At 40.3% G+C, this 16,656-nt stretch overlaps 1 protein-coding gene across 1 annotated transcript in view; it reads left to right on the top strand.

Moving 5' to 3' along the window:
- LOC126093022 (peroxiredoxin-4) overlaps positions 1–11,914 on the top strand; it is a 31,608-nt gene extending 19,694 nt beyond the window's left edge. Inside the window, exons 2-5 of the mRNA XM_049908692.1 lie at positions 9,456–9,573; positions 9,655–9,894; positions 10,898–11,063; positions 11,142–11,914. Coding sequence (XP_049764649.1) covers positions 9,456–9,573; positions 9,655–9,894; positions 10,898–11,063; positions 11,142–11,204 — 587 coding nt within the window. The 3' untranslated portion in view covers positions 11,205–11,914. The remainder of the gene's footprint in view (positions 1–9,455; positions 9,574–9,654; positions 9,895–10,897; positions 11,064–11,141) is intronic.
- Positions 11,915–16,656: the final 4,742 nt, after the last annotated feature.

Raw genomic sequence — 16,656 nt, 5'->3', positions numbered from 1 at the left:
CTCACCTTCGTCAGCTTAAGTGGAAGTACTGGCAGCACCTCAGTGCCCTCCGCTGCGTGAGCAACACCAACCGGGGTGCAGATCGCTCTACGCTGCCGCAGCTCTACAAAGCCCTTGTTCAATCCCGCATTGACTATGGGAATGTGGTTCATGGTTCGATGGCACCCTCAGTGTTGCGTGTACTCAACCAAGTGCACCACTGTGGCATTCGCCTAGCGACGGGAGCTTTTAGAATGAGTACAGTGGCCAGTGTCCTGGTGGAGGCTGGAGTTCCTCCATTAAAGGTTGGCATGCACAACTGCTCACCAGTTATGTTACACACATTCGTAGTTCTCCTGAAAATCCGAATTACCGTCTCCTTTTTCCAGCCGCAGCAATTCCTCTCCCGCATTGGCAGCCCAGGTGAGGGCTAACAATTGCGGTTCGCTTGCAATCCCTTCTGTCTGAACTGGAGTCCATCCCTTTACCACTTCCCATCCAGGTCCGTCCGCATACACCTCCATGGTGTACACCTAGGCCGCAGATTCGTCTGAACCTTTCGCATGACCCTAAGGACTCAGTTACTCCTGCCGCTCTCTGCTGCCACTCCTCTCAATTCTTGACGTGTTCCGGGGCTCTGAAGTGGTTTACACCGACGGCAGGCCAAACAGGCTACACGGAAACTGCTTCTGGAGATGAGCATCTCTGAACCTGAACTGCATTCTGACTTACGCCATAGGGTTTTTCAGCATTGGGAGACAGAATGGCATAACAGTACACAAAACAAACTGCGTGTCATTAAGGATACTTTGAATGCGTGGAAGTCTTCCATGTGGGCATCTCGCAGGGAATCAGTTGTCCTCTGCTGGCTCCACACTGGCCACACTTGGGCGACCCCAGGTACCTCCTGTGCCAGAAGAACCACCTGAGTGTTGGTGCGGCGCCCAATTGACAGTGGTCCATATTCTGTTGCACTGTCCAGCGACAAAATCTTGGGTTACCCTACTTGTTGCCACTAATTTTATCTGACAATGCCCCATCAGCTGATATAATTTTACGTTTTATTCATGAGAATGGGTCTTTATCATTTGATCTAAGTTTTAGCGGATGTACTTTTACCTTCTGTGTCCTCCACTTTGGTGCTTCTAGGTTGGAGGTTTTAATGTGTTGCAGTGGCTGGCTTCTCCTTTTTTTATTCTTATGATCAGCCAGCCATGGTAATCTCTGTTGTTTTAATCTCTTCATCCCGTTTCTTGTGTTTCTGTGGTTTTGTTGTCCCCTTTTGTCCATTTACGTGTTTGTTGCCCTTCGTCGTTCTTGTGATTTTTCCTTTCATTCTGTTTTGAGTTGCCAGTCTCGTTTTTTTGGGGGGAGGGCATTGTTTTATTTGGAACAAGGAACTGATGACCTCGTAGTTTGGTCCCTTTCCCCCTCTTTTAATCCAACCAACCAATCAAAGCAGATGGGTGGTAGCGCAAACTCTGGATGATGCAAGAAAACTGGAGTGCTGAGTAATTGGATTAGGTGTGCATAGTGCATCAGAGACTGTTACCTAGATAGCTGAATGTGTGCACACGAGGTGTCCCCCCCTCCCCCTTAGATTAGGCAAGTCTCCATCCAAACCACATAGCAATAGTTGTAGAAGACGCAGAAGTGTTGCTGTAAGATACAAAGAAAGGCACGCAAAGGAGATAGTATTAATTCCTGGTGGTTAACTGTCGAAGTTTTCACAACAAAATGACAGAGTTTGAAGCATGACTAAGAAGCAATGAAGCATACAACACTAAATACAGAATGCTGGTTAAAACCCAAAATTGTCAGTATAGATTTTTAAGGAAATTTAAGCATATATGAAAAGGATATCGCCACAGTAGACAAGAAACTCCTAAGATAGAAATCGTTGAATGCGAGATTTAATCACCCAACAACCTACTGGAATAATTACAGTTTTGTTAGTAGTGAATCCTGCAAAACATTACTAAATGCGTTCTCTGGAAACTACGTACAACAGATAGTTCAGAATACTACATATGATAGAAATATATCTGATCTAATGACAACAGGCTTGACCACTTTGAGGATGTCCATGTTGACACTGGTATCAGTGACCATGAGGCAGTTGCAACATTGATTACCAAGCAACAAAGAGCAACTAAAAGAAGAAGAAATATTTATACATTCAGTATGAACTTTTAGCTCAGAACAGCATCATGTAGAGTAACTAGGGCTCACATTCAAAAGATATGTACATAGTACAATAGTTAATGGGAGGGGCCCACCACAGTATACAGCAGTCACTGCAAAGAAACCTGAAGAAACAGAGACTACTGCATATGCACAGAAATGTTTGTAACTTTAACCACTACATGTATGGTGGTGCTAGTGCCTTCCATGAGACACATGAACACACTGACTAGCAGTGTGGCCCTGCGCAGCAAGGCGGTTAAAGGGTTATTGTCCACTGCTTCCTGGTATGAAGTGGTTTTCTTCACCATGGACTTCCATTGTTACTAGTTGGAACTTTTTACCTTGTTTTCTTAGTTTGCTCTTTTCATGGACATAACTGCGCTTCTAACGTATCAGTTTCTTGACAGGTCAGTTTGAGCTATGATGCCGTGCTTCTTGTGGGTAACTATTTTATTTTGAGACCAGTAAGTCTCCCTCCTTCCCACATCAGGGCTTCAATGTTTTACTGATGTAAGAGTATTCTGTACTGCTTGTCACAGAGTACGTATTATTAAGATAGGCAACTGTTTTTTTATTATAATGTCAATTGCACATTTCCAATCTTGTAAATGTACACCTATAGGTGCAATTTGACATCACGAAACCAAATTTGTTCCTGTTAAACTTCGTGTACAGCTGAAAACAGGTTATTTCAGAAACATGGGCAACTTCAGCAGCAGCTGCCCTCAACAGAAAACTATCTGTACTGCATAGTAGGTGTAAAATCGCCCGTGCAGGGATAATAAATCGACAGACAGACAGAGAGAGTGAGAGAATAATAGGTCTCTGCAAGGGGACTGGTCATGGGTGCCAACCAAGAAAACACGAGACAGTCTCCAACCACAACCCTCCTGCCCCTGCCTCAAGGAGTAGAGCAAAAGCTTAAAACTGAAAATAAAAACCACTCTCATGTAGAAAACTGAGGACCAGTTCAACTATCTGTGAATCGTCTGCTAATATTAAAGACTAGGAACGTGGAAGGCTACACTTAGTATGAAGGGCCAAAAGAAGGGGACATTCCACCAATATAGGGGATACCATCAGTCTGGCTCTGCAGTCACACTGTGGGGCTGGATCCTTACGCAATAGAAAACAATGGGCAAGCCTAGTATGATGAATGCGTAGCTTGCATAAGACGGTGGACTCCTTCCAAGAGGAGCAGAAGGAAAAGTGTCGAACTGCAGTAGCCTCCTTGATTGCATGGAGTTTGTTACTTAGAGCAGAAGTGCACCAGAGGTCATTCCACTTTTGGGCAAAGAGAGACATAATGCGTATCTGCATGTCTGCACCTGGACTCGTGAAAGGGAACGGCGGGCAAGTATCTGCCCCTCTACCCAAACGGTCAGCCAGTTCATTCACTGGTACGTCCAAATGACTTGGGTCCCAGAGAAAGACAATGGAGCAGGTGGCACAGCCAAGGGGAGAGAGGTGGTCATGGATAGCAGAGACAAAAAGGTGACACGAGTAGCATCCATCTATAGCTTTTAGTCTGTGCATATTAAAACAACAAAATGGAGGGCGCTGTTAAGGAAACTTGCCAGTGAATGGCTGGGAAAACAGTAAGAATTTTCATAAAATTTATGAGGGTCTTAACTACATAATGTGAACTCTGAATACAAAGAAATTTTAGGACAATGAAAGTGTTTTAAGGATGAAGATTTTGGTATAAGAATAATCAGAATAGCTTTGATACAAACTTTATTATAAAACATTTATGTCGGTCAGTAATTTAAAATTTTTCCTGCCAGTCTATGTTTGAAGTCTATATACTTATTAAGTGCTTTTCTTAGATGCTTAAAACTTTGTGCAGACTTTTATGACATTGTTATCTAAAAAAGACTACAATCAAATGATTTCAATCAATAGTTTTTTACTATAAATACCTAAATTAGACAATCAAAATTAAGCTAATTTTTGTAGTTAATAAGTGTATATTTTTCCTCCTGGTGATACTAAGCTGGTGTATGCAGTCTACTTTTCTCCAAATGGTAACCTGAAATACCACAAAAAATTTCAGACCTCTAGCTCAAATAGTTTTATTTATTTATTTTCATAAAATAAACATGTCAGAAAATTTGATTCTTGGGAAATTCAGTTTAAAGGTACATTTAATCTTTTACTCACCTCTGTTATTCTTAAAACCCTCCAATTGCCTAATGTTCTTGGTCTGTGTGTTCCTCATCTTCTCTCTTGCTTTTATTGCTCCTCTTTGCTATTTTGGCCTCTGTAGTTGCCTCAAGAACCCATTTTTCGCCTTCGGCCACTCTCAAGGAATAAATTGCCATCTGTGCTTGTCTCATATTGAAACCAAGATGTAGTCCCAACAGTTCTAAAACATCACATCTGCTAACTGCCCCATCATTAAAGCAAATAACTGCATCTAATACCCCTAAACTCATGGTATTGAAACCAACAAAAACAGTTTTAGGCAGGTGTTCCCATATCACATGGTTGAAACATTCGTTAACATTTTGTGTCTTTCCATGTAAGCACCGTGACAATAGTTTTATTTCACTTAGGTCCCTGTATATGGACTTAATTTGCTTCCAATACCTCAAAGTCTCACCATTTGCTATTGCGTTTTTGTATCTACACCATGTGTCTACACCACTGTCACAGAGAGCATGCTGTGAGTGGCCATCCATAGAAGCTTTATGGAAAAAGGTACCCCATACTGCGTTCTTCATGGCCTCAATATTGCCTCGATTCCTTCTTACGGCAAAACCATAATAGAGCTGCAGTTTGTCCACCTCTTAGTAAGACGAACCCGACCACCAAGTGGTTTTCCATCACTGAGCTTATTCCCCTTCGTATCTTTCATTAGCTTACGTAAATGTGTGCTCATCCTCTTTTGGACATGACCAACACATTGTAACTTTCAATTTTTACAGTTCTTCCATAAGGCATATTTTCCAACACAATTACAAACCCTTTGGAATCCAAGGCTGCATACCGACATATATTTAAATTTGTTTTTAAAGATGTTCCTGATGTCTGAATTGATTCATGTAACTGCCATTTTCTTCACAAAACTCTAAATATTGATTTAAGACAAAAAAATTCAAATTTTTGAAGCAGATTCACTAGCAAGTGACCTTAATGGCTAGCAGAGCAGCTCTGCTGTGAACAGACTACATGGTCCTTGCAGTAAATGGTGTTCCATGCCAGTAGGAGATGTAAAAGTGTATCCTGTCATATCTATTGCTTTAGAACAATCAGTGTAGAAGATGGTAGCATCAAGGATGGAACATACAAGATGCCAGAATGCCCTAATGTGTGGTGGTGGCACCATCCAAGAGGGGTGTGTGGGAAGAAATACACTGGGCACTTTCCGGTGAGTGCAGATGGGGATCCCCAGAGAGGGAAGTGAGGTGCAGCCCAAGCAGCAGTGCCACCCAAGGATGGGTATCTGGAGGGAGACTTCCCTCGTTTGCAAAGAGGGTGGGGTACACAGGATGGTCAGTGAATCATTGAACAGCAATTGCATAAGAAACCAGAAGTTGGCTCCATCCTATTTGTAGAGGGGGAAACCCTTCTTCTGTGAGGAGAATGTCGATGGGACTAGTGCAAAATGCACCTATAGCCCGACACACCCCATAATTATGAACAGGGTCAAGTAGTTTGAGTGGAAGGATCCACAAAGCCATTATCCTGACAACCATAGTGTAGCCTGGATGAAACCAGAGTGCGGTAAAGATGGAAAGGAGTGGTTTGGTAAGGGGGTGGGGGGGGGTCAGTATTTTAAATTTTAAGGAGAATGTACGCTTGTTTGGCCAACTATTTGACAGGAAATTAACCTGGTTCTCACACCTGAAGACCTATGAACAGAGAACACCAAATCACTGAACATTTTGAAATGCCTCAGCAGAAAGGCATGGGGAGCTGACAGTTTCTGGCTGCTGCAGTTTTATATGCGTGCTGCACCGATGGAAGGAAGTGCTGCTCATCAGACTGCACGTACGACTTTACCCATTAACACAGTTTGCACCTCCAGTGGGAGGATCCATCTCTCTGTGAAGTTTGTGGTGCACCACTGTTGGTTAGCATGTTTTTACTATGTGTGTTTTATATCTGACAGAGGGACAACCCTCAGTTTGCTTGGAGATCTGCCCACCTTGCTCACTGACACCGACACCAGTGTAACACCCGTTTTGAAATTTTGTGAACTGTTGGGTGTCATCCTTAGGTCAGCATGCTCTGAACAGATACCCCTCCCCAAGTGAATGCCATGTTGACATTTCATAAGGCCACAAGTGTCCATGCTGTCGAGTGCCCAATATCAAACATCGTCATCATCTACTTTAGGATTGTAATGCTGCAATCATAAGCTTCCCCATGCATGTACCCAAAACTGGTTTCCAGTCACACCCTTGGTAAATCCTAGAATGTGAAGGCATCTGAAACCACTCAAGTTGTTTACCAATTGATATGCCAAGAGAAAAAGTGACCCTTTTAATGACACATTTCATCCTTCCAAAACATCGCCAGACAATTTTTATTATACTGCAAAATTTGCATTCATCAAGTCTGTAGGGAACATTGTATGTACAAAGGGTAGTAGGAAAGTTTTGCAATACAACGCAACAGTAAGTTGCAGGAGATTGTTTGTTCCTGTATTCTGAGAATACTTCATATTTGCATTGTAGCTGCTGTGCTATGTCTGTGGATGCAGTCTTTCACTAGGGAGTTAGTTTGAAGTGCTTGCTATGGTACCGTGGTCACGATTGGGGCAGTTTTGCGGTACAACTTTGGGCGTGGTTTAAATGTAGACCAGAGCTTTGAAGAAATGACTCGTGCACTTGGTGATGTATGTCCACATTGTACAACTATATTCAGGTGGTACAGAGAATTCCAAAGAGGGAATTTCACGCTGGAGGACACTGAGAGGGCGAGAAGGCCATGTTCATCAGTTACGGAGGAAAACAGTGATGCTGTGAGGAAAATACTAGACAAAGACAGGTGAGTGACCTATAAGCAGATAGAATATACCCTAGGGCTAAATGCACCAGCAATTCGTTTGATTCTGCTTGATTATTTGCAAGTAAAGAAACTTTGTCATTTCTGGGTGCCGCATAGACTCACAGGAGAGCAGATGACACGATGTGCGACTTGGTGCAGGGATATGTTAAAGAAGTTTTGTAAGGGACAGTCTCAGTACGTGAATAAAATCGTGACAGGTGATGAGACTCGGCTGTACTATTATGGCGTGCCTTAGAGTCAAAACAAAGTTTGGGCCTTTGAAGCTGATGACACATTCTTAGCTGTCAGAAAATCCCGATCAGTAAAGAAGAAAGATAGCTATTTTTTTTTTTTTTTTTCAAATTCAGTGGAATTGTGGAGCTTGTTGTTTTGAACACAGAGAAGGCAGTAGCAGCTAAGTGGTACACTGAACAGTGCCTTCCTGAAGTCATCCAGTCTGTGAAGAACTTGTGAGCGAAGTCAAGAATGGATGCTTGCTTTCTCCACCACAATAATGCGGCAGCTCACCGCACCAAAGCATGCACCAAATATTTGCTGCGTACAGGACTGAAACGTCTTGAGCACCCTCCTTATAGTGCAGGTTTCTCCTTTCCAAGTGATGAGGACCTCGTGAGGGCTTGTGACAACAGGTGTGCCTTACTCGCTACAGAAAGTTGGGAGAACTGGTTTAGGGATTGATTTCAGAGGGTGAGGTGTATTCAGTGTGGCGGAAATTCCTTAAAAAAAATGAAATGAATGCACCTGTACTGCAAAACTTTCCTAGTACCCCTTTTACCTTACACACACCAGAGACAGTTGTAAAAGGGCAGTTCCACAAGTAACAGAATGACAGTGATGACGGAGCTCAACCCCATAGAAGCAGCAGTATGTTTGATTTCCTGGAGGAGCACTTTGGGGACCGCATTTTGTCTCTTGGGGTACCCAGAGGACACTGGCAGGGGCCTCGAGTGGCCGCCATATTCTCCAGATCTGAACACAAGCAACTCCTTTTTGTGGGACTGTATTAAAGGCAAGGTGTACAGCAATAACCGAAAAACCACTACTGAGTCGAAAACAGCCATTCAGGAGGTCATTGACAGCATTGATGTTCTGACATTTCAGTGGGTCTTGCAGAATTTCGCTATCTGTCTGCGCCACATCATCGCCAATGATTGCAGGCATATCAGACATGTCATAACTTAAATCTGAATATCTGTAATGAAATTTACTTGTTGAATAAACAGTGTGCTTGCTGTAGGTTGTTCAGTAATTGTCACCCTGTATATGCCTATACAATGCTGCAATGCATTGCTTTTAGAAATGAGTTTTCACAGGTAACTAGAAGCTGAAATTTTAAGACAAGTTATAAAGCCACTTGTTCAGTTCCAGCAGTTCTTGACATAAGAAGGCAGCATCAATTAAAAAATATTAATGTTTGAGCTAATAGAACTGGTGCTCATGTTGTCATGGAACAGCCCAAACGCAGTGTTGACACCACATTTACAGGTTTTGAAACCAAGTAGCACAATCTGCACGCTAAGCAGTAACTCATTCTAGTCAGATTTAAAAGTTCATATACAAAAAAGGACCATACACTTCCAGCACCTAGGAGTAGTACTTTCTACCTAAAGTCGTTCTGTTGCCGGTTCTACAAATTGTGCCTCCTGATAGTAAGTACTGGCCAGCCCTTCTGTCTCTCTGTGACTTCAACAACTGTACATAAGATTATTTTGTGATCTGCTAAATTAGCCCACATTGCTTGGTGTCTTGTCTTCTTGTTCAGAATTGTGCGTCGTATACCAGAGTTCCAACAGTGCGAAATTTCATATCGTTTTTATTCCATCCTAGATTTTCCAATGTTGAAGTAGAATTTGTACTGAATGATAAAACTAGACCAATAACCAAATAAAAACAAAAGATTCATCAGACTTTTGACAAAGCAGAGGATCCACTCCTTTCTTGTTTGATGTTCAGAAATCAGCAGGTTTCTGTGTCAGAATCAATACATTATAGAATTTCCTAACAATGTAATTAATAATTCCAGAAAATTTCAGGCAAACTGCCAGTTGTTCGCAACTTGCTGTCATGATATTTAGCAGTATTTAAGTATTGCCCTAAATATGTCCAGAAGACTCTGCTCTGAAATATCGTGGCAATAAGTTGAAGACATCCAGCAGTTTGCCCGAAATTTTATGAAACAGTCTGTACACCTGGAAAGTTTCAAATCTTACATGTAATTACTTATGCCCCAGTGTGCTTTCAAAGTGAATGTTGTTAATATTTTATTTCAGTTTCCAAACCTGCACCTGAGTGGGAAGGAACAGCAGTGATAAATGGAGAATTTAAAGCATTAAAACTTTCTGACTTTAAGGGGAAGTACCTTGTATTTTTCTTTTACCCATTAGACTTGTAAGTACAACAGAATTTTATTTTGAATTGTATGTAGAAGGTAAGGAATAACCATTCAGTGACACAATTTTGTCTTTGCAGTACATTTGTATGCCCTACAGAGATCTTAGCATTCAATGACAATATTGATGAGTTTCGAAAATTAAATGCAGAGGTTGTAGCCTGCTCGGTGGATTCCCCATACACACATCTTGCTTGGATGAACCTTCCGAGAAAAGAAGGTGGTTTAGGAAAACTGAAAATACCGTTACTGTCAGATTTGACTCACAAGATTGCAAGAGACTATGGCGTGTACCTGGAAGATTTAGGGCATGCTTTAAGGTACTATTTTCTTTTGTACACTATAGTTTTGATCTAGTATAAATGTGCATATTTAGTTAAGTAATTATGAATGAAGATCAATGAAGTATGTCAGTAGCATAAAACTGTAATCAGTTGAATATATGTAGGTTAATATATTATTTGGGTTCAACAGTCTCTTTTCTCTCTCTGTAACAAAGATGAATAACTGAAACCTAAAGTATGAGAGCAGAAATAATCAATCATTTGGGGAGTCATAGTCAATAACAACACTGATCACTTGTGCTAGAACTGACAAAATTTGGATGATAATGTTCGTAATGGGGGAAAATGTACTACAGTAGCGCAGAAGGTAGCAGACGTTAATAGAAATGAAGAGGAATAAAATAACCAGTTGCAAAAATTACAGAAAAATAGAGATTAAACTGTATCATCAGTAATTGGCAGAAGCCAGTTCTCTGTCTGAGACCTAACATCCCTCTTAAGGTCTGAGCTGTTATTGTTAGAAAGATATTTTCAGATGTTTTGGATGTAGTGGCACCTACCCATTATCATACGTTTGTAGGTGGCTTGATATTTGTTGTAAATGTGCCGTTATAGTTTCAGTGGATGAAATTGACATTGTTATTAGGGATGAGGCATATAGAATGTAGAAAGTACAAGCTCTCACAAGGATGTTGGATAGATGGTGGACATACCAAGTGTGCAATGTGATCTTGTGCTTTGTCTCATTTACGGAATTTTGTGTGGGATGGAATGAGCAACAAGGAACATGCTGACATGTGCTGGGAAACAGTGGTGAGGATTATTTATTTTGTCCATAGGACAACGGCATATGGAGGACGATACACATGTTCTTGTTGATATTTAGTCATGGTTTGTGTTGTCATTAAAGCTTCTTTTCATCTTTATACAGATTTTTTTATTCGTGTTTTGTTTAAATTTCATAAGTTGTAAGTATTCAAATTCCGTATGAGGAGTTCTGCTCCAATTTTTTAACTCTTTTACTCCCTCTTATTTTAAGGGGCCTGTTCATCATTGATCCTAAAGGAATTCTCAGGCAAATAACGATGAATGATCTCCCAGTGGGACGAAGTGTAGAGGAAGCCCTTAGACTGGTTCAAGCATTCCAGTATACAGACAAACATGGAGAGGTTTGTCCAGCTGGCTGGAAACCTGGAGGAGACACGGTAACATTACTCCTCTACTGTTGCATAAGCTTGTTATTTGTGAAGCTTTGAAGTTATTTTTTTATTCCTCTGTTGCAGATTGTGCCAGATCCTGTACAAAAGGCAAAGTTCTTTAACAAACAGTATAAGACTGACTTTTAAATACAGCTAAAAGGTTCCATTGAAGGATGCATAAGTTGCTTGGAACTGTTAGATTTAAGATGACATAATCGAGATAAAGGGATAAGAAAAATGCCCTCGCTATCTTATCTTTTGACAAGTTAAATATTTCACATAATTGGAAATTTTGTAATTCGGAATCTTATTCCAATAAATAACATCACATGACATGACAAGACTGAGTGACAATTTGGTTTATCTCGTAAGAATTTTTAGTATTGATTTTGGCTACTGCTTATGGCTTTGCCATAACAGTAATGAGACACTGCAGTTATACATAGTCTGATCATTCTTTATTATCAAGGGGGTGGGAAAAATGAATAGACGCAACAAATAAATTTGAATATGAAATTTAATTATGGAAATTAGTAACTGGTTAGTTTTGTTTTTCTATTATTGTTTATTATATGTTCCATATTTTATATTAGTTAATTTTTCCACCTAGTGGATTGACATAGATAGATATGGTATTATACCAGATGACTAAGTTAAAAAGGTGCTGTGCAGTTTTTATCTGTACTCTTTATGTATTACATACAAACAAGTTGTGTGTGTACTTGTGTATATGTGAAATATTGTTCATTTTCATTATCTGTACATTGTAACCATGACATTACTGACTTGCTGCAAAGAAAAGTCATCATTCAATCATCTCAATTTCCCTCCAAAAATAAATAAAAGAATTAAGAGTTCCTTGTGTGTCTGTGTCTGTGTGTTCATAATTCCTCAATGCAGAATAAGTTGTTATTGTTTCTTTTGCAGAAAATATAAATGATAAAAACACATGTGTGACTGAGGCAGTATATGGTACCACTCATTAAGGTGGCAAATTGTTACATTACCAGAACTTACTTTAGAATAAGATTACTTCATAACGTTAAAATTCTAGAGCCGGATTCTCCATAACTTAATGTCAATCATAGGTCAAAGAAATATTTTCACTCTGTTACGTGCGCGTGGTTTCAGTGGTAAACATACCTATAGTAATGTTAAGTATGAGAACATTTTAGTCTATTACTACTCTGCATCAGCTTTGGCTTGAATGTTTAGTAAACTGAGTATTATCCTAGATGGTTTCTTTACTAGTAAATCCGTTGTCTTATTGTTCAGCTTATTATGAGCCTGAAGTTTTTAAAAAATGGACAGGTGAATTCAAGTCAATAAACAGAATTTTACTCGAGTTATTCATGCATTTATCGTCATGTAAAGTGATTTTATTCTGTAACATTATAGAATGGTGTGCTTGTTGAGCAGATATTCACCATCCCATTTCATCAAGTCAGAAATACCGGTAGTTGTTTCTCATTTCTCAAAACTGTGGAAAGTGTAAGTTACAAAGTATGGTCTGCATTGCGGAGAAGAATACTGTCTTATAATATTTAGATATTAGAGGAATTGTATTTAATGAAGCAGACAATTTTCCAGTGATAACTATGTGACCAACGTAGGTGCTCGAAAGTAGGAATCTATTTTCTCTTTACGGAGAATGAAGAAATTCCTTTATAATGAGGCAGGAACCTGAATAAATCTGCTGAGTTTTTTTAAATGCGTTGAAACTGTGGAAAAAGAAATCAGTTACCTTGCCTTCTTTTTGTTCTAAAAAGATCATATTGTACTCAGATTGAAACTATCTGTTATTTGACGTGGTTTGTCATGTGGTGCTATAGTGTTGCTATATTTTCTATCATCTGGGCCTCCGTTAATCCTTTTGGGACAGAGTGCGTTTCCCCAAAGTCGAGCAATTCCGCCGCCGCTGTGTGGGTTCCATATCTTTTAGGTTTCTTTCATCGCTTATAAAATCTACAGTTTTTGACTTATCGGTGTAATTTTTTTTGTAAATGAAGCTTAAAACATGCTCTTTACTGGCATACTATTTTCATTATTCTATATAGTGCACTTTTTGACTTGGCAGCGGTGTTAAAATAGAAAAAATGAATTTTTTTTGTTTTTAAAGTTGAGAGGTGAAGCATTGAATTGGACATACTAAAATTAGTTGTATCTTATTCTTTAAAGTTTTAGCTTCAAAACGAGATATAAAATACAATTTTATCTCTTATGGGATGTCCGTGGGAATAAAAATAAAAAGTCCATTTTGAGGGATGAAAAATTTGATTTATGTCAATAAACTACAAAATTTCATAAAATTTGCTTAAAACAAACTTTACAACTTTGGCATATTGATTTTTTGATAGGCAACCATATTTTACAAGTTCTTTTGGTACTTTGCTACTTTTTGATACCTGCTTTGCACTCAGGCACATGAAGAGAAGGGTTGGACAGACAAGTTTTGCAAAAAAAAAAAGGGGGGGGGAGCCATTTTCGCCCTCCTGGCATGGAGCGATCACTGCAAACGACACAGTCACCCTGTTTTCTGGTGTCCATTCTTGTGATAGCATGGTACAGGCTGTCCATCCCATGTAGGTCACCAAGCTCAGAGCGTGACCTCTTCCTCAATGGGGTTGGTTGAGCCCTGACGTCGCCCACAATCCCCTTGACGAGACTCTTCCGAAACTGTAGATGACTCTTTGGTGTGTCTCCTCTTTTCTTTGCTGTGATGACAAATAGCAAGTAAGCGTTGATTATCCTCACCTGAAATTAGCCAGAACAATTACCCTTTTGTCAAAATAAAAATTTACGAAGTAGGCCACGGCCTATTAGAAAAGTGAATATTGTCCCTCGAATAACCAGAAGAAAATTTTCCTCTACCATTTGAGGGATTTTCTGGCAAAATGGTACAAAGTGCAGTAGTGATTGGCTCTGTTTACGGCTCCCATATTTGCCGTGTAGTCACAAATCATTGATGGCTTCTGACGCGACAATCGAGCCATGTATACGGGCCTCGCGTCGCGTAAGGGTTAAGACTCGGATAACAGGGAACAGATGACTAACAGGTGTGGAATGTGTTTTCTTCACCATGTCCGTTGATAGTTACTTGAGTTTGCAAATGTGTGCCATGTCAGACTCCATACATAGACTGCACTATTTAAATACTGCAAGTGAATTGACACTTTGTTGTGGTGGACAACACAGCACTCCAAATGGGGAAATAAATGCCTAAGTGTTGACATTAAACAAGTGTAGTTTGTCAAACAGTGTAATGAGTTATGCAGCATTTACACTCGTAAGAATATCTTGGTATGGATATTTCCAAGTTGGCTCATAAAGTTTCTTTTGAGTTTTACGTATCTGTGTGAATTTTAACCAAAACTGTTCACATGGGTTAGATGAAGAATGACATACTGTTTTGCATGTCTAATTCGACAGTGTTAATAAATATACCTTATATTATTCTAAAAGCTTTCGGCAGATGGAGGTAGTGGCTGCATGGTCAAACTGATTTTTAATTTACTTAAGTTCATGGCTGATAAAACTTTCAGGCTCCCACCCTGTTTCAGGTATATTGGTCACTGCAGCAGCAAAAGTACGTAGTTAAAGAATGATAAAGGTAATACAGAAAGGTACACGCATGCCAGGCCCAAATCAAAGACAGTAAACGTGCTGTCTTTCAGAAGTGTTCCGCAGAATAGTTTAAAGCTGAGGAAACAATTATTCAGAAACTCAAAAGTCAGGGGAGATACACTAGGTCAGGAGTAGAGGCATGTTAACAATAATGCCATTACAACAGTCTCTTTTATGTGCTGTTTAAAGCTTTCCCAGCGTACTGATCGGCGCAGAGTCTTCAGGTGAGTGCCACTGTAGTAGTACTGGCGAATACGCGCTGAGCTCCAGTATTTAAAGCCGTACTGAGGTGACATAAGTGCATGTGCTGCTCAGCGTGCACATTCATAACTGCTCCGTGCACTGCGCCTCGCGTCCTCCACGGTAAAAGCCTGGCGTATCGATATCAGGTCAATTTCCATCTTTATGCAGATACCTACGTCGACTACGAAGTTTCTCTATAACAGGATTCCAAGCAGAGTTTAGCTGATAACCGTTATCTCGATTGATGAGAGTCTCGTTGTCAGACAATCTTATTTCCACAGATTCATTGATAATTGAGCTCCAAAAGTTTGATGTATGGGCCAAAATTTTTGTGTCATTGTAATTCATGGAATGCTCTGAACGCGCATGCTGAGCAGCGCATGCCCAATGTCACCTCAGTACAGCTTTAAATAGCGGAGCTCAGCGCGTACTCGCCAGTACTACTACAGTGGCACTCACCTGAAGATGGCCAGAAGACTGCGCCAAAATATCGTGGCAGGACCTTACTGATATCCGGCAGTTCTCCCGTGTTTTTATGGAACAGTCTCTTTTATATTTAGTTCAGAAATAGCGTTAAAAAAGTCAGGATATGAATATTTTTCTGCATGAGAATATTCAAAAAATATCCTAATTCTCAAGATCATCTAAAGACAGAACTGCCCCAAGAGTTATATTTCTCAATACTGGTCCACAGAATTTGAATAATCAAGTCACATTTTCAATATTTCCCACACAGAGAAAAATGATGACAGTCAATGTTTTTGGAACTGTTGATATCAGCTGATGGTTTTCGAAGAGGTAGAAATCGGTCATAAGACTGCACTTTGAAATGCCACTTGGTTCCATGTAGTGGAAGCAGTTTGGGGACATGGCTTCTACAAAGTGCAGCTCTTGGGTTCTGTTCATTTCGCCTGAAGCTGTTCCTCATTTCACGGCACATCCTCAGACGTCCCCATGGCTCCCATCATCCCCCAAGAATCAACTAAAGCTTGTACAAAAGGAAGACAAGATGTATCTATCTCTCTACATAATTCGAATATAACAGAGGGAAACATTCCATGTGGGAAAAATATATCTTAAAAACAAAGATGATGTGACTTACCAAACGAAAGCGCTGGCATGTCGATAGACACACAAACAAACACCAACATACACACAAAATTCAAGCTTTTGCAACCAACGGTTGCTTCGTCAGGAAAGAGGGAAAGACGAAAGGATGTGGGTTTTAAGGGAGAGGGTAAGGAGTCATTCCAATCCCGGGAGCAGAAAGACTTACCTTAGGGGGAAAAGAGGACAGGTATACACTCTCTCTCTCTCTCTCTCTCTCTCTCTCTCTCTCTCTCTCTCACACACACACACACACACACACACACACACACACACACACACACACTGTGTGTGTGCAGATGGATATATATGTGTGGGGAGGGGGGGGGCGCACGCGCGAGTGTATACCTGTCCTTTTTTCCCCCCTAAGGTAAGTCTTTCCACTCCCGGGATTGGAATGACTCTCCTTTAAAACCCACATCCTTTCGTCTTTCCCTCTCCTTCCCTCTTTCCTGATGAAGCAACCGTTGGTTGCGAAAGCTTGAATTTTGTGTGTATGTTGGTGTTTGTTTGTGTGTCTATCGACATGCCAGCGCTTTCGTTTGGTAAGTCACATCATCTTTGTTTTTAGATATATTTTTCTCTACATAATTCAATGGAACAGTTATTTGTCACAGTGTCCATT

Source organism: Schistocerca cancellata, chromosome 1 (assembly GCF_023864275.1).
Source record: "Schistocerca cancellata isolate TAMUIC-IGC-003103 chromosome 1, iqSchCanc2.1, whole genome shotgun sequence".
NCBI classification, from domain to species: Eukaryota; Metazoa; Arthropoda; class Insecta; order Orthoptera; family Acrididae; genus Schistocerca; species Schistocerca cancellata.
This window is presented reverse-complemented; position numbering and strand designations above follow the sequence as displayed.